This window comes from Sceloporus occidentalis, unplaced genomic scaffold (genome assembly GCF_023333645.1).
Source record: "Sceloporus occidentalis isolate IW3139 unplaced genomic scaffold, rSceOcc1.0.p SCAF_5, whole genome shotgun sequence".
NCBI lineage: Eukaryota > Metazoa > Chordata > Lepidosauria > Squamata > Phrynosomatidae > Sceloporus > Sceloporus occidentalis.
Window position 1 is genome coordinate 33865746 of NW_028316985.1, and position 18852 is coordinate 33884597.

At 40.5% G+C, this 18852-nt stretch overlaps 1 protein-coding gene across 3 annotated transcripts in view; it reads left to right on the forward strand.

Moving 5' to 3' along the window:
* Positions 1 to 5119: 5119 nt before the first annotated feature.
* The window catches only part of SH3BP1 (SH3 domain binding protein 1), a 44107-nt gene continuing 30374 nt past the window's right edge, over positions 5120 to 18852 (forward strand). For 2 of the 3 annotated variants that reach the window (XM_089528125.1, XM_089528127.1), the window contains exon 1: positions 5120 to 5716. In XM_089528125.1, the coding sequence (XP_089384251.1) occupies positions 5643 to 5716 (74 nt within the window). In that variant the 5' untranslated portion in view covers positions 5120 to 5642. Of the gene's footprint in view, positions 5717 to 12635; positions 12710 to 18852 lie in introns of those variants that run through there. The other variant, XM_089528126.1, reaches the window with a different exon arrangement.

Sequence of the window (18852 nt, forward strand, 5' to 3'; positions counted from 1 at the left end):
CATAAACCTTAATGGTCAGAGTCCACTTAAATATACAAGAAAGAAGGCAATAAGAACGTCTATTCTAATATAAAGAGATCTTGGAGTTCAGCACTGACATGTTCACTGAAAGTAATGCATGTTTACTGAAAGTAAACTCCAGTGTATCCATTGGGTCTTACTCCCAAGTAAAAATGTACAGGATTATAACCTTAGAATAGACATAGAATTCAAAGATATAAAACTGTAAAATCAGCATGTGGAAAGATCTTGTAGCACCTTTGAGACTGCAGGAAAGAAGCTGGCAGCATAAACTTTCATAGACTTAAGTCTACTTCCTCAGATGCATTTGGTGGAAATCTCACTCACTTAAGTCTACAAAAACTCATGCTTCCAATTCTTTCTTCCATTTTGTCCCAAAGGTGCTACAAGATCACTTTACACAACTGATTTTACAGCCTAATAGGGCTATATTTTTGAATTCTATGTGTACTCTAAGGTTATAATCCAGTATGTACTTACTTGGAGTAAGACCCAGTGGACACAGTGGAGTTTATTTCCAGTAAACAAGCATAATAAGGCAAAGAAGGTCTTGCCACAGTTGTGGATTCTTGGGGGCACAAAGCTACACAAATCATTTCATTCAATATTTAGATTGTAAAATTCATTGAATTCATTTACAAGAATTGTAGATCTCTAGAAGTTTTGACAATATAAACAGTTATCACTGATTATGAAAGCTGTAGTCTTGGATTATGGGAGTTGAAGTACCTTCTGCCAAGGATGGCCCTACGATTAGGCAGAGTGGTACAGCTGAACTAGGCTACAGACTTGCGGTGCTTATTTCTCAGTTCATTTTTTATTGTATTCTTACTGCGGTGCTTATTTCTCAGTTCATTTTTAATTGTATTCTTACCCCAGGAAGAAGTGTGGTATGGGCGTCTTCTTCCCGCATCTGCCAAAATAACTTGGCTGGTGTTAGGTATTGCATGTACCTTAGGATGGCATCATTTGCTGCTCAGATGCCAAAGTATCATGGGTCAGAACAGCCTTCTATTCACCCAACCAATGCACATATCTTTTAGGTATTGTATTTTCTGGCATCAGTTAACATGTACGCACATTCTCAGTACAAGATAACATGTGATGATTGCAACTTTGCCCCCTCAAATGGATAGATTTAGCAGACATGAGGGTTTGCCATTTCATTGTTTTAAACACAGCTGGCCCAAGGCAGATCTTTCCTCCCTGTTTTTTTATGTTTACAATTATAGAATGTTTCTTTTCATGTCTGCTTACTCTGACCACTTCCTTACCTTGGTTTTGCTTTAATTTCCCCACTTCTCGATACTGCGTACTGTTTATCCCCATCATTCTTTTGCTTGTGTGGTTTCTCAGCAGGAAGAGAACTGCAAATGGCTTCTAACTGAGAGACTGCCTACAGTAGACTAGGAAAATGGGGGAGCAGGGAGGGAAACACGTCATTTTGCTTTCTCCAGGGTGTACATCCACCACCTAAGAAGGTAAAGGCAGCATTTTAGAAGAATAACACAGCAGGTTGATTTCAGGAAACATGTGCATATTACTTTGTATCTTCCCACACAATGACATTTGTATTGGCACCAGAACTCTCTGGCAGAGAAGGTGAATAGCTCACAAATCCCAGAAATCCATAGTATTGAGCCATGGTAGTTCGAGCAGTGTCAAACTGCATTATTTCTGCAGTGAAGATGCAGCCTTGAACCTGGATTCCTCCAAATCCTATTCCAACACTCTAATGCAAGGCTGGACAACTGGGGAGGAGTACAGTACTTCTAGTTTCATTTTTGGCTGATTTGTTTTCAGTATTGGGGACAAGTTAAGGTATTTCAAGGGGTTGTGAGGACAAGGTTCCTGCTTCCTATAATTTTTTTTGAGCCCTTCTGGGAGGTGGGAGGGAAGAATCACTTGCAATTTTTCTTAATTTGGGGAGTCTAGATGCATTGGGAGTCTTCCGGGGGCACCCAGGCCACACTTTCCTCACCTCTACTCTAACCATTATATCTTCAACATCCATCATATAAATGGATACTGTTCAAAGAGATATCGGCAATGACTATATTGTCACACTTGGAAGTGCTCATTGTGCTGGGAAGTTTCGGAACTACTATCCAGGGGCATCCTAACCTCTTCTGCTGCCACCATACTCCACACAAGTCAAGGTGCACGCATCATCCCTGAGGCTAGGAAAGTAATTTTGGCACCTGAGGCTGAAAACCAGATGAATAACTCTCTATGGCAGTGAAAACAAAATAACCAAAATACAAAATTTCTTGCACTTTCATGACACCCCCAATTGGCTGCCTGATGCAGTTGCCTCACTAGCCAACAGCAGAGCTGGTCTTGCTGCTATCATTCAAACAAAAATTGCTTCGCTGCATCAACTCTCCTAATCCAGTAACACTGGACTTAGACAAAGGTGGCCATCCACTCTTCCCAATGCACTTCCCTGGAGCCTTAAGTCCTATTTGAATACCATGGAGAAGTGGCGGTCAGTAGACCTATCATCCACAAATGGCGTGAGTCCTCTTTAAAGATCACCTAAACATTACATCTTGCATCTGTGTATTTCCTGTTAATCTTGCATTGTGTGATGAAGCTTGTTGTTTCCTTTTTGTGTTGTGACTCTTCATCAGAGCTTTGAAAAGTTACTTTTTTGTACTACAACACCCAGAATTCCCCAGCCAACATGGCTGGCGCTGCAGGAATCAGGGAGCTATAGTTCAAATAGGAACTTTTCCCAGCTCTTTTTTGTTGTTGTTGCTAATCAGATTTTTGATTAGATAAATAATAAATAAATAAATAAATAAATAAATAAATAAATAAATAAATAAAATAGATGATCCCAAAGGGTTGAAGGTGAATCTTTCAGCACCTGTTTATAATTTCACACATGGAACAGAATACTTGGGAGATGGAAAAGAGGGCTTTTGGATGCAGTATTGTTTAGCAAAGCAAGCATGGAATTATGCACAGTATTCTAAATTCAGTATTTGGTGCTCAGCATGGTATTCCAAGCTCGATAAAGCTTTTTTTTCCCAAACAAGAAAAAAGAAGCAAGTTTCTTGTCCTCATGACTGTAAGGACGGGACTGAAAGTATAACAGAAAGTGTACTGTGAAAACTCTAAAGACACAGTTGAGGCTGAGCAAGATAAACCAGTGGTCAGATAAGGCAGATTTTAGTTGTTGTGTGCCTTCAAGTCATTTCTGATCTAAGGCAACCTTTAAGCAAACTGATCATGGGGATTTCTTGGCAGGTTTCTTCAAAGGGGAGATTGCCATTGTCATCATCTGTGGCTAAGAGAGTGTGACTTACTCAAGGTCACCCAGTGGGTTTCAATGGCCCAGCTGGGATTCGAACTCTGACCTCCAGAGTCACAATCCAACACTGAAATCTCTGTACCACTCTGGCTCTCAGTACTTAATCCTTATCACATAGTGTATCTATATTTCCCCTGATGTAGAATTTTGTTTTGATGTGATATTTTGTTTTGTTTTTAAAGCAGAAGATTAACAGGCGTAGAAGCTGCGTGGGCAGCAGGAAGCAAACAGAGATCTTGGGAGAGCACAGGACATGAGTTTTTATAACTACATGTTGTGTTGTTTGCTGGTCAGAATTGTATAATTTGTCACATGCCACAACATTTGCACCAGAAGGAGGCCCAAGTAGCTGAAAACATTGTATCCCTCCACCTAGTAACAATCTCTGGCCAAGATCACTAGACATCCTCCTTTTCCAGGACATGTCCTACATTTTAACCTTCTGTGCAGGAAGAATGCTAAAATGTCCTCCAGTTTGAGTGAGACTAAGAAGCATGAATTTATCTTTATTTGAGTGCTTTCAGTTTATATTTTGTAAAGTCCTATGTTTTTCTTGTATGCTCTCCGTTTTGCAGTGTCAGTGAGGACATCTGGCCACTCTGTCTCTAGCTCAGATCAGGGCTGGTGACAGCTACGATTTGGACTGCAGCTCCCAGAATCCTGTTATCCGTTTGGCCACAGCCCTAAGCCTCTGTTTTGTGACTCTCTTGAACTAAAACTCCCTAGCAAAGGTGAGGCAAAGTTGTCTTTGGGATTCTCACCAAAGATCTGGAAGGGATCCATTTGCCCCAACTCTGTTCTGCATCCCTCCAACTCTCTTCCTGACCTAGGCTGCATCCGCAAAGCAGAAATAACGCACCTTGGCCTCAGTTTAACAGTCATGACTCAATGCTATGGAATTCTGGGATTTATAGTTTTGTGAAACATTTCGCCTTCTCTCTCAGAGTGCTCTGGTGCTGCAACAAACTGCAAGGGCCAGGATTCCATTGGATTAGACCCATGGCAGCTAAAAGTGGTGTTAAACTGCATTAATTCTGCAGTGCAGACACAGCCTAGGGTTCAAAACACACTGCAGAAATAATCCAGTTTGAGACTGCTTTAATTGCCCAGGCTCAATGCTAGGGAATCCTGGGAACTGTAGTTTTGAGAGACATCGAGCTTTCTCTGCCAGAGTGTTCTGGTAACCCAATAAGCTACCATTCCCAGGATTCCCTAGCATTGAGCCAGGGCAGTTAAAGCGGTCTCAAATAATATGATTTCTGCAGTGTATTTTGGATCTAAAGCTCCTATAGTCCCAAAGCTCTGGTGCCTCTAACAAACTACCATTCCCAGAATTCCATAGCCTGGAGCCACAGCAGTTACAGTGGGATCAAACCGGGTTAATTCTGCAGTGTGGCTTAGACCTCAAGCTGCTTTTTCAGTGTGACCCAAGATGTGTCAACCTATAATTTCAGCTGAGAAAGAGAAAGAAAGAAATCAAAAGTAGGAAGTCTTCTAGCCACACAGCTCTTGCAGAAGCAGCTTTTGCTGCCTGTTTGCTGTAATAATTTTTTCCCTTCAAGGCTAGCCTGAAGTTATTTATACTTGATTTCTGTTCTTTTCTTTCTTTTAATGGGAGGGTGACAGGAAGGGAGAGAGAACCAGAGGGCAGATCATACCTGATAAATGAAAGGTAGTGAAGGAAGGAAGGAAAGAAAGAAAGAAAGAAAGAAAGAGAAAGGGGGGGAGGAAAGGAGGAGGAGAGGAGGAGGGGAAAAGCTGGGGAGAGGCTGTAAACTTAGAAAAAAGAGAGAGAACCAGAGGGCAGATCTTACCTGATCAAGGAAAGGTAGTGGAGGAAAGAAGGGAAGGAAGGAAGGAAAGGTAGTGGAGGAAAGAAAGAAAGAAAGAAAGAAAGAAAGAAAGAAAGAAAGAAAGAAAGAGGAGGAGAGGAAAAGCTGGGGAGAGGCTGTAAACTTATTAGAAAAAAGGGGGGAGTAGTAGCAAGAAACCTGAGCAAAGGGGAACTAGAAGAAGTGCAAGAGAAGGAAGTGGGTGAGGGAGGAGAAGGGGAGGGGAAGGAGTCACAGCAAAGGAGGCAAGAAGGAGAGAAACCCAAGGAGAGAAGGAGAAGAGGAAGGCAGAAAATGGCTAGGAGAAGGCAGGGGGGCCCAGGCTGCTGTTGAGGAGGAAGAGGAGGCAAAAGAGGAAGGATGCTGCTTGCCAGGGCAGCTGGCTGGCTTTAAAAGGGGGCTGAGCTGCTGGCCCCTGCTGGGTCTGGTCCTTTCTGGCTGGGACTCTTGGCACCTTTCCTCCCCAAAAGATGATGAAAAGGCAATTCAATCGGATGCGGCAGCAGCTCACTCACCCGGGCATCGGAGGAGGAGGAGGAGGACGGTAAGAGAGAACTTGCATCATGCCCAGGCTTCCCTGGCTTCTGAGCCAGGGCAGTTAAAGTGGGATCAAACCGGATCATTTCTGCAGTGCGGATGCCGCCTGTGGTGGGAGCCTGGGGAAACCACTGGATCCAGAGCAGGGCTGGGGGAGATGGGGTCCCTCCCAGGTGTTTTAGTGGGAGTCCCCAGGCTTCCTCATTAAGGCTGGGGAGCTAATCCGGGTTGAGCCCGCTTTAAATGCCATGGCTCCAGGCGATGGGATTTCTAGGGTGCTAACTCTAGGGTTCATCTTCTACACTCCAGAGAGAATGCACTTTGGCATCACTTTTGGGTGCTTTAACTTCAGCCTATTATGGGAGCCTGGGATTGGTAGTTTTGTGAGGCACCAGAACTCTTTGACAGAGGAGGGAAAAGACCTTGTGGAACTAGACATCCCAGGATCCCATATGATGGAATTATAGCACTTAAAAGTGGTGTCAAGATGCATTGTTTGTACAGTGTGCTTTAACTTCAGCCTATGGGAGCCTAGGATTGGTAGTTTTGTGAGGCACCACCAGCAATCTTTGACAGAGAAGGCGAAAGGCCTTGTGGAACTAGACATCCCAGGATGTCATAGGATCAGGGTGACCAGATGTCCCAGTTGCAAAGGAGGAGAAGGCACTGCAAAATGATGCACCTTCAAGAGGGGGACAAAATGTAGGACATTCCAAAATAAAAGATAGAAACACACATATATAAATATAAATCCACACTTGTTAAGTCAGGCTTCAAATGGAGGACATTATGGAATTTCTCCTGGGCAGAAGGTTGAAATGGAGGACACGTTCTGGAAAAGGAGGGGATCTGGTCACCTTGCATAGGATGGAGCTATGGCACTGAAAGTGGTGTCAAGCTGCATTATTTTGACAGTGTAGATGCACCCTGTGCTGTAGCTTCAGCCTATGGGACCCTGGGATTGGTGTGGGGCACCACCAGCAATCTTGGCAGAGAAGGTGAAAGACCTTGTGAAACTACACATCCCAGGATACCATAAGATAGCGTTAACAGCATTTTAAAGTGGTGTCAAGCTGCATTATATCTGCAGTGCATGCAAGGCCTAGACATTTTAGTCCCAAAACATTACTTTTCCAAGACATCTTTATCCACCACTATTGATTCCACTTGACCACCACTGTAACTGAGTAAAGAGGTCTCTTAAAAAGGCATGATGTCTGTGGGTGCCAAAGCCTGATTATCAAGGTACAGATTTGGGGGTGGAGTGGGAGAATATATGATTCTAAACTAGGGGTGGGCAACTGCACCAGGACCAGATTTTATCTCTATACCCTTTTGACACGCCATAGGAATAGATCTTAACCAATTCAGAAGTGATGTGATGTCACTTTTGGTTTCAGTTTTATCTGAAAACCAGCTTTTGTGTGTCAGCATTTGCATGTGTATGTATGTGCATGTATGTGTGTGTCAGGGGCATCACTAGGGATGTGGGGGTGCAGGCAGCACCAGGTGACACCCTAATAGGGAGTGACACTACTTCTCCCTTTTTGGCAGAAATGGCTTGTGGTGTTTGCCTCCATCCCTTTAAAATGCTGAAGAGATAGAGGGGCTGAATGGGGTGAGGCTCAGAGGGAGAAGAAAGGAGAGGCCTCAGGTTGCTTTTGTCACACCATTTGCCATTGCATTCTGTGATATACAGGAATTACGATTTATAAGTAATATTAGTACAAAAACATTATTAAGGATTCAGTACTTTGTGGTATGGGAGGAGGTCAGTGGGGATGGCACCATGTGTTACTTTACTGAGTGATGCCACCCCTAGTGTGACGCCACTAGTTTGTGTTTAAATCTGCCTACATTGCTATGGCCATTTTTTCAGCACCAATTTTAAACATTCAGAATTGGGGGGCTTGGAGGCTCTTGTAACCTGCTTGTCACCTCTGAGCCAAAAAAATAGGGAAGAGAGTACTTGGAGATAACAGGCTATGTTTTCTCCAACTCAACTGTCTAAATATTTGGTAGCCCAGAATCATTGACCAAGTGGCCTTCCAGGTGTTGTGAGTCTGCAATTCCCCTGATGTCTAGCCAGCTTAACCAATGGTAAGGGATGATGGGAGTTGTGGTCCAACATCATCTGAAGACCCAGTTATTTATGAGGTAGATCATAGAACTTTACCACACCAGGGGGAAATATGTAGTTTAAACGGTGACTATCCCGTGAAAATTGCACAATTGTGATTAAAATGTGATTAACATTTCACACACATAAAAGAGCCATTATCCTGGGAATAACCAGGGAATAACTAGACAATAAACAGCAACAAATCATTCATGGGATTTTCCTGTGAATGATTTGTTGCTGTTTATTGCCTGGTTATTCCTGGGATAATAGCGCTTTAATTGCTTTCCATCACAACATCGTGTGAAAACCTTTATCGCGATTGCACGATTTTCATGGGATATTCCCAGGATAAAGGCACTTTAATTGTGAGGTCATGTGAAAATCTTAATTGTGAATGCACAATTTGCACAGGGTAATCACCGTTTATACTTCCAATTGTCCCTGTGTGATAAAGCCCATAGTGTTTTAAAGTTCTAACTACTTTGTAGCTGGAATGAGCACTGTGCCCCTATAATCATAAGTTTGGATTCTCTCTGTGGCATTGTTTCATCAAGAAATCACAATTCTGCAATTTTACTATCATTCAGTTTAATTCTAGTTCTTTAAATGAGGGTAAGAAAGGCATGCACCCCCCCCCCCCCAACTGTCCCAGGGACATTACTGACCATACTGATTTATCTGTCATTACACTTTTCCAGCTGTTTTCAAAATGTCCTGGTTTCTTTCTTCTCCCACATTTTTCAACTTTCTTCAGTTGTTGCAAAAAGGGTTCAAAGTGCAAAAATAGCCTGCATTCAATTAATTCAGCAGGGGGGAAGGAAAAGGAAAGGAAGAGGCAGGATTTGGCCCTTCCCAGTAGGCTTAGCTAAAAGCACATTGCTGCAGCTCCTCCTACCCTGTATGTGCTTCCTCATTAATTTTTGCCGTCTTAACCACATTCTGGTATTATCATCTGTTGAAAAGTAGGAGGGCATGGGTATGCGGTTGAGTACTCACACCCTTCACCAGTCCAGTGTCATGACTGGTTAGTGTTCAGTTTCAGCTGGAGAGAGCTTACTCCATTTTTGCTTCGCTATGATGATGCACTGGATGACTTTAGGTTATACTCGGTCAGCCTAAACCACTTTGCAGGAATGTTGTAAAAATAAGGTGATAGCTCACCATCTAGTATTCCACAGGGAAGGGATGGGATACAAATATGAATAGTTAAAAGACTAAATTCAGCTAACCTTCCATTTTGTTTTGAGATGATCCATAACTTTTACAGTACAGTGATAAGAGACAGAAAGATACTCTTTCCTTTAGTTGAAAGTTAAACTACAGTGGGATCTTGCTGTCTGCTGGGGTTTGGTTCCCTGTGGACACCAAAATCCATGGATGATCAATTCCCATTAAATACAATGGCATAGTAAAATGGTGTCCCTTACATAAAATGGCAAAATCAAAGGGTTTTTTTTTTAATTTATATATTTAAAAAATATTTTCAAGCCATGGATGGTTTAATCCGTGGATATGGAGGACCAACTGTACTCAGATAGGTGCTGTGTTCAGTACCACATTCTGTGCTTGTGTTGGGCTGCAGCTATTCATGCCTGTGCATTTGTGTCTCACACAACCTTGGTTCAATGTTTAATAACTCCTCTGGGCCATTAAGGAACTGATATCAGTGGAATGGGAATACTACACATATTGCTTTCTTGGAATAGTGGAAATCACATATATTCCAACCTGAGATAAAATCTGGACATGCTCAAGCCTCTAAATTGGGTTCAAGATCTGGCATCAATTAATAATGTGGATGTTTTTAGGTTAATAAGAAATGGATTGAGTCAAGTGTTGTATTTCATTTTTGTCAAGTAGTTCAAATGGAGAATGGAGGGAAATCTGCAAAACAGGTTATAATCAGAACCAAAGATGGGTAGGTGCTGATTAAAGGGGCATACAGTGATATTCTGTTGCACTTTTCATATTGATCGTTTTAGATGGTTTAAAAGTGTTTCCCAATAGATTTATTTGTTACTTTTTATAACAGAAAGATCTGAGTATTGTCTTGGAATTTTACTCTCTCCTCTTGCCATATTGGGTTGATTCCAGACAACACAGCAAGCCCATAGCTTGGTGTGAACTCTGGTTTTCTACTGGTATAAAAAAAATCTAGAGTTTGCTAGATCCACTTGTGCCCATTCAGCTGAAAATACAAAGCTTGGAAATACTGCCTTGTAGACTACAACCCCCAGAATCCTACAGGCAGTTCTGGGAACTATAGTCCAAAAAGTAACTTTTTAATTTTCTACACAAATCATCCTGGGTGTGATACATCATGCACATATTTATCTCACCCATCCTCTTCCTTTGCTGGGAGGGAGTGGAGAGCCTCCCCCCGCTGTATCAGTGATCTGTATGAAATCAGTTGTCCATATAGCAAAATACAATAACATCCCAAATCCACGAAATGTTGGCTGATACCCTATGGGACCAACCAAAATGTTCAAAATACATGTTCCAAGCTTTCGAAGCTCCACTGGCTTCCTCATCAGAAAAAGATGTTAATAATAATACAAGAGAAGAAAAATATGATGATGTTAGTCAAAGTCCTGCATATTGTCAAGATGTTGCTGCTGTTTTTATTACTATTATTATAATATTACTATTATTACTATTATAATACTATTATAATAGTAACAATTGCTATTATTATTAAGATAGTAGGGAGGGATATCCAGGAAGGCAGGCCATTGCTCCCTCTGGCCATGTTGGTTCTGGGACACAAAGTGTCAAAAAGTCCAGGAAATAGAATTTAAATTTCATTAGCAATGCAAAAAGATGCTTCTTTTGAGACCCAGGTTGTTTTCTTCCTTTTTGAGGCTACTAGCCCCTTTGCTAAGCAAAGAATGTGCAGGTGGGGGCAGCCATCCATAGGGGAGATACTTAAGGCCTTAAACCATAAAAAACACTCATCCCTCAGATTGTTCCATATCCTTGAATGTGGCCCCCATCCCAGTCCCACCATACTTGCTCACCCCTGTCTTAAGGGACCACTTCTCAAACATCCCTGCACAAAAGGGTCCAAACCAGGGTTTAGCGGGGTATGGAGTCTCTCCTTGAGTTGTCCAGTGGGCCATTGGTATCCACTGGAGTTTGGTTCCTGAACCCCTTGTTGGTACCAAAATCCATGGATGCTCAAATCCCATTAAATACAGTGGTATAGCAAAATGGTCTCCCTGATATAAAATGGCAAAATTCAAGATTTGCTTTTTGGAATTTATACCTTTTTGGAATATTTTCAAACTGTGGATGGTTGAATCCATGGATACCAAGGGCAGATATATTTAGTATTTTTACTCCTCAGCACTACTGCTTTCTTCCTTGTTGGGTCTTCTCTAGGGAGACAGACATTTGGCCCTCTAAATATTTTGCCTACAATGCCCATCAACTATGGGTGTCTTGTGGATCAATCAGAGGGATATTTCATCTTTAAATTATGTAGGGGATATCGTCTCATTTTCTCCACCCATCAACTGCCCATGCCCTCAGCCCTACCCAGTGTGGACAAGAACATTGGCCTTCTGGAGGGCCAATTCCCTAACCCTGACCTACTCTCTGCCTCTTTTCTGACATTCTTCTGGACACCTGGGAATGACATGAGCAGAAATAGGGCAGGGCTCTCTGCTGAGATGGGCCCAGAGTTGTTTTTCCCGTCTTCCCTGTCTGGTGGTTGCTGTGGATGTGTCAAGAGGCTGTTTGTTAACTCATCTCACACCAGGACAGGCAAGGAGGAACTTTCACAGAAAGTGCAGTTACTCACCTAGGTCATTTTTGCCAGTGTTTTTCAAATAGGTCACTGTGAAGGAAGCTGCACTATGTGATTTGCTTTCAGTATTAACATACCTTGCAATATTTCACTGCAGAAATCTGGTAAACATGTGGCCAGCCAGTATCAAAATGTGGTCAAGATAGCAAAAGTTATTAATGAGGAAGGACAGACAAGCTAAGGGAGAGTACAGCAGTTTGCTTTTGTCTGAGCCTACTGGGAAGGGCAAGATTCTGCCCCTTCATCTTTTCTCCCCATTGATGAGCCGAGTACAAATTACGTTCACACTTTGAACTCACTTTAGTACAATTGAAGCAATCAGAGGATGAAGGGGAAAGTGGAAGGAAGAGAGGGAAACTGGGACAGACAGAGAGTATGTTTTAAATCTACTGAGAACAACACAAGAGAAATAATAATCTCCCAAGTGAACATGATAGACTGGATATAGGCTTATTGGTTCTTAATTCCAAGGCAAGTCATAACTATCATACTGATTTCAATGAAGGTTAAGTGCAACTAAATTAATCTGGATCCACCGCAGTTTGTAAAAACTTCCCAGCAGAACTTTGTTGCTTCCAACCCCGAATAATGAGATGCTGGAGCTAGTGTGCTCATTTTATTTGTTATTGAAAATTTACCCCACATTGCTAGTGTTGATGCTGATGACTTTGCTTCTGGTTTGAAGGAAACACAAGTAGAAGCACCTACAACCCTTAAAGTCTGTTTCATGTAAAGTTCTACACATAATCGACCAAACCCAGCATTTTTTTTTTTACAATTTTGCACAAAAGCTTTGGGATGTCAAGCTATGCTTAAATACTGAGTTTAGTCATGATCAATTCATAAATGTGAGTTTGAGAGCAAAAAATGAGAAACCTGAGGTTATTGCTCAGACTTTGGTCCTCTGGTTATTTCTCCCTTCCAGAAATTACAGGTAAGGAATTTGGGAGCTGAAGTCTAGTATACCCGGAGGACCAAAGACTTGGAACCACCGGTTTAGAAGATACCCAAAGTAGTTTACTGATGAGATCCAAAATATGCTATGGTCTTCATTTTGGTCTCATTAGGTAAGTCTGATGATTGGATGACGGAGCAGGTGGATTTGTGTAGCATGAACAACAGACAGAGAAACACTTTAAATTATAATGGAGATTGTTTGGATTTGGACTCATTTAAAAACCATTTAATATACATGGATACCTAAAACATCTCATATACAAAATATGATTGGGGTGTGTGTAATTACTATAGTTTTAGACCTAATTACAAAAATGATCTCGGTAATATATGAAAAAATTGTATATATATATATATATATATATATATAGTCCTCCCTCCATTCTTGCCGTCTTTGAACTCATGTCCCTCGCTTATGCATGAGGGACGAACGAAGGGGGAAAGAATGGTGCATGCACCTGCAGTGCCCTCCTGTGCCTATATTCAAGCCAATGGGGCTTGAATATAAGCGAAATTCCATTTTTGCAAGGGGGTCTGGAATGGATCCCCCTTGAAAAAGAGGGACAACTGTGTGTGTGTGTGTGTGTGTGTGTGTAGAGATTAGACACAGTATATGGTAAAACCAGCAGAATAAAAACATATGGCACATGAAGGAGAATAAAATGAGCAACAAGGTAAAAGAGTGCTAGATCTGAATAGTACTAATAAAATTATTCTGTTGTGAAAACACCTAGGAATACAATAGCTTGTCTCTGATGTAAGAGTAGTTAAGCAGAACAATAATTACCATTTCAATGTGCATATTCAAGGCTTAGAAGTAACATTACAAAGAAAAATACAAATGCAAATAAATGAATTACTCGTAATTCATTCCTTTTTCCAGTAACAAAGTCACGACTAGGATACAGTATAATTATAACATAATGAGAGAATAATTTCATTTCTTTTTTATTACATGTTCTCAGGTTAGTAGATGTAGGATTGCATTTCAGCATAATAAATCTGCAGCTGGGATATCATCTTGCATAGTTGTATCCCTTATATAACAATTCTCAGAAAATTTCAGGGTCACCTAACCTTATTAAAAGTTATTTTGTTTTAGGATGTAAACCAGTTTTGTTGTTGTTGTGTGCTTTCAAGTCGTTTCTGACTTATGGCAACCCTAAGGCCATTGCCATCCTCTGAGGCTCAGAGAGTGTGGGGTTCAGTGGAGTTGTTCAGTGGGGTTCCATAGCTGAGCGGGGATTTGAACATTGGCCTCCAGAGTCACAGTCCAATGCTCAAACTACTACACCTTACTGGTTAGCCTATCCACTTTTTAATGTTTCTCCTCTGCTTTCTACCCTCTTGAATTGATAAGTAATCAATTCCAAATTAAGAGTGATTCTAAGGATCACACGCAGCTTTTAAACAACAATTAAAGTTGGAACATAGCATCTTTGGCAATATGTATCACACAACATTGCCTCTGACTCGATGCAGCTGTGCCACTGAAGAGTGATTAGAGAGCACCCTTTCATTTATAAGGAAACCCATCAATAAATTCCCAGTCACACTGCTATGCCATTAGTCCCCAAGTGCCATAAGTTCCTACCATGGCAATCAGTAATACAGTAATAAATGAGTAATAATCATGAATGATTTTTTTCAGCTTCATTCTAGTAAGACTTGGGGGGGTGGTTTCCTCTGTTGGAGTTGTTGTTGCTGTTAACTGTCCTTGAGTCAACCTTGATTCATGGCAACCCCGTGGATGAGACATCTCCAAGACCCTATGTCCTCCACTGCTCTGCTCAAGTCTTGTAAATTTGGCCTCCCTAATTGAGTGTAGCCATCTGGCCTGCGATCTTCCTCTCTTTCTACTACCCTCAACTTCTCCCAGCATTATTGCCTTTTCCAGTGATTCATGCCTTCCCATGATGTGGTCAGCATCAAAATATGACAGCCTCAGTTTGATCATCTTGGCTTCTAGAACTGTTTCACGCTTGATATGTCGGAGGCAGGATGATTATTCATACATACACACACACACCCTTGTATGAAACCCAAAATGAAACCAATATGATATTACTTCTAGTTTCATTTTTGGCTAATTTGCCCTTTTGGAGAGTTAGGGGAGCAGTGAGGAGCAAAACTGCTGCACTTTTCAGCAGCTTTACATACTTTTCTGGGCATGGTAGGAGGAAAATCACCCAGGTAAAGTGCCAAGCCATGACAGATTGAGCTCTCTGATAAGTCACAAACCATGTCCAAACCCACAACCCATATAAAAGATGTAAGATAGTAGCACTGGAACTGACAGAACATAACTGGATATTCACCTAGAAAATTCACAGTATGCTGTGATAGTATGAAAAATCCATTGCAATTCCACATGGGAAAAGGAATAGGAGTGTTAGCAGTTAATGAATTCCATATTAGTAGGGTAGTGATTCTGTTCTGGGTTTCCGTGCAGTAAAGGAGTTATGGTGGCTACTGAATCCTGTTGTCAGAAAAGGGTCAGCACCCGGGAAAGATTATGTAATTTTCAGAGTAAAAGCCAAAGATTTCACTAATAGTGGGTTCTGTTTATCTCGATGCCCTAGGTTGGAGTGTCAGAGCCTCTGGCATGACACTTTTGGGGTTTTATGGTTATTACATCGAAGCTTCCATGGCATTATAAAAGTATAATTTCTGGTCAGGAGTTTTAGCCAAATGCTACCATTTTTGTTTGGGTTATTTTCTTTTGTTGTAAGGACATAATAATAGTGAGCCACCATATCCTTTCATCTTTTTAAAGAACTAAATAAACAATAGTGAAAATGCTCTAGTTGGAAGTGGGCTCCTTTTTATGAGAAAGGTAGGTATATAACATTATACACACACACACACACACACACACACACATTTTGTTATGAAACCCATAACACCACACCTTTCTATATCAGAGCTGTAAAAAGCTTGTTCTGGATTACAGATTACAGAATTGCTAGCCAGTATGTCTATTTGTACTCCAGAATTAACACTTCCAAGTTGTGATCTATTTGTTGTTGTTCTGTGTTGTCAAGTCAGCGTTGACATATGAATAAGATAACTCCAAGAGGTCCTATATCTAGCAGCCCTGCTTAAGCCTTGCAAATTTATGGCCATAGCTTTCTGAACAGAATCAATCCATCTTCCTTTTCTTCTACTGCCCCCATCTTTTTTTCCAGCATTATTATCTTTACCAATGACTCATGTATTCCTATGATATGCCCAAAATACATAATCTAAGTTTAGTAATTTTGGTTTCTACTGGGAATTCAGGATTGATTTGTTTGAGGACCCATTTATTTGTCATTTCTGAAGTTCATGGCATCTATAAAACTTTCCTCTAGCACCACATTTTACACCGATGCTCTTCCTGTCAGGTTTCTTCATTTTCCAGCATTCACAACCATACACAGAAACTGAAAATACCATGGTATGGATGATCCTACTTTGGTACTGAGTAATCTATCTGTAACACTTGAGGAACTTATCTAATTCTTTTACAGCTGCCCTTCCAAGTATTCCGATTTTTTCACTATATATACATGTAAAAATAATATCTCGGTACCAAATATTGGATTTGGAAAAGAAAATGTTAGGTACAAATCTGCACATAAACATGAAGCTTGCATGAGCTGAGTGAATGATTTCATTTTTTTTTTCTTCCCAAAGATTTCCCAAGGGTGAAACAGGAGATCCTGCATGTATATTTCCCTCAGGTCCTCAGAAGGAATACAGGTTACAGATCTGATAAATAATTTGCGCAAACGGACAGACATACATTCTTCAAACTCTTTCATGATGTTGCATTTAAAAATGTAAAAACATAAAATAACAATACAACCTAGCACATCTTTTTGTCATAGTTACATCCAATGAAACAAAACAGAGGGCAGGTAAAATAAATGATGCTTTATACCAAGGATATGAAGAATACAATATATACTTGTGTGTAAGTTGATCACATGTATAAGTCAAGGGTAGGTGTTCAGGCTAAAATTATGGATTTTCCATTGACCCTTAGATAAGTCTAGGGTAAAATGTAGAGGCTTGTAATAAAGGAAGTAAAAGATTAAGCAAAGAAAAACAATGTCAAAGAACTAACAAAATTCTGTAGGCATTTGTGCTCACCCTAAAGGCTGGATAGATAAGGAATGAACTACAGTGGCCCTTGTTATTCACTGGGATTTGGTTCCAGGCCCCCTTGAGGATACCAAAATCCGTGGATGCTCAAGTTCCCATAAACATAATGGCATAATAAAACAGTGTCCCTTATATCAAAGGGCAAAATCAAGATTTGCCTATCGAAATTTGTATATTTTTAAAGTATTTTCAAGCCGTGGATGTAGGTGAGGCTAAGAAAATGAATACATGTCAAAAAGGATATAAAGGCAAGAGCTAAGGTACAGTATTCAGTCATCAAAAAAAAAAAAAAAGGAACCATCCCTTTCTCTGAGTAACAGTGGCAAAAAGCAAGAGTTAGTATGTCTTGGGAGAACCTCAAAGAAGCATCTCTACTGTATTGGTGCTTCTTTGAGATCAAGCACCAAAGAATCATCGCTGCCATTTTTCTGCCCTGGCATTTAAAAAGTCCAGTAGATAGAGTACAGGGGATCAGTATTTCTTTTAGGTTCTCCTGGGATATACATACTAAGCTCTTGCCTTTCAAGAGGATAGTTCCTTTTGTGGATAAGAGTTAAGATACTTATATTGACTGGTGGATAAGTCAACCCAGTTTTTTGAGGGTCCATTTTTTAAACTAGCATTTCTAGACTTATACATGAATATGTACAGTACTTGCAAATACTCATATCCTCAGTAAAAAGGGTGTCTCAACATCCAAAACACAACATTGAGAAAAAAGGAGAACAGCCATGCAAGTCTTCTCATTTCAGGACTTTATTAAGGAAAATTAATTTGTTCACATCTAGAAGTAGATTCCTGTGCAGAAATGGTGGTTTCAGACAAAAACAAATGTTTCTTGTGAAAAGGCAGTATATTTGTATCTAAATAATATATGTTGCACAAAGCACACTGCAAAGTGAGCAAAGAATCATAGAATCATAGAGTTGGAAGAGACCACAAGGGCCATCCAGTCCAACCCCCTGCCATGCAGGAAATCCAAATCAAAGCATCCCCAACAGATGGCCATCCAGCCTCTGCTTAAAGACCTCCAAGGAAGGAGACTCCACTACACTCCGGGGGAGTTTGTTCCACTGTCGAACAGCCCTTACTGTCAGGAAGTTCCTCCTAATGCTGAGGTGGAATCTCTTTTGCTGTAGCTTGCATCAATTGTTCCGGGTCCTGTTCTCTGGAGCAGCAGAAAACAAGCTTGCTCCTTCCTCAATGTGACATCCTTTCAAATATTTAAACAGGGCTATCATATCACCTCTTAACCTTCTCTTCTCCAGGCTAAACATCCCCAGCTCCCTGGGGACATTGCTTCTTGTGCAGAAAGTATATTTGCTATCTCTTAAAATGTGTTTTCTGAACAAGGAAACTGCATGTAATTTTTCTGCACAAGAATCAGTGTATTTGCAGAAATTGCAGAAATTAATGCATGTTGTGCAAATTTTTGAAATTTTTGTGAAAAAAATTGTGAAAATGTGTATCATATGTAGTTTTCCTGTGCAGAAAACATGTTTTGTGTGCAAACAGCAATATGTTTTGTGAAGGAGACATGATAATTAAAAACAAACAAGATATTTCTTTTGTGCATTTTTTTATTGAGCTCAGGAAAGCCATGTGTATTTTTTGCATAGACACATTTTCCTTAAGTAAGTCCGAAAGTATGAATAGGAGTCAGCCATTGCAAAGAACCTCTTGTATTCTTGTTGATATTTTTCAGTGGAAATGTTTTTGCTTGCATATGGGAATGAAATAAGTTAAGATTTACATCCCTGTTTAATTGTACTTGTTATGTGATTTTTTTTGTTATGTAATGTTTATAATAACATTTATTTTTTTAAAAAAGATTCACATCCCTGTTATATTTCAAAGCAAATTTGCCAGGTTCAAGCGTACGTGAAGCAACCAGTTTAGGTCCAAAACACACTCTAGAAATAATCCAATTTGAGACCACTTTAACTGCCCTGGCTCAGTGTTAGGGAATTCTGGGAATTGTAGTTTATTGTGGCATCTGAGAAGGCTAAATGTTTCACAAAACTACAGTTCCCAGAATTCCCTACCATTGAGCCAGGGCAGTTTAAATCAATCTCAAACTGGATTATTTCTGCAGTGTGTTTTT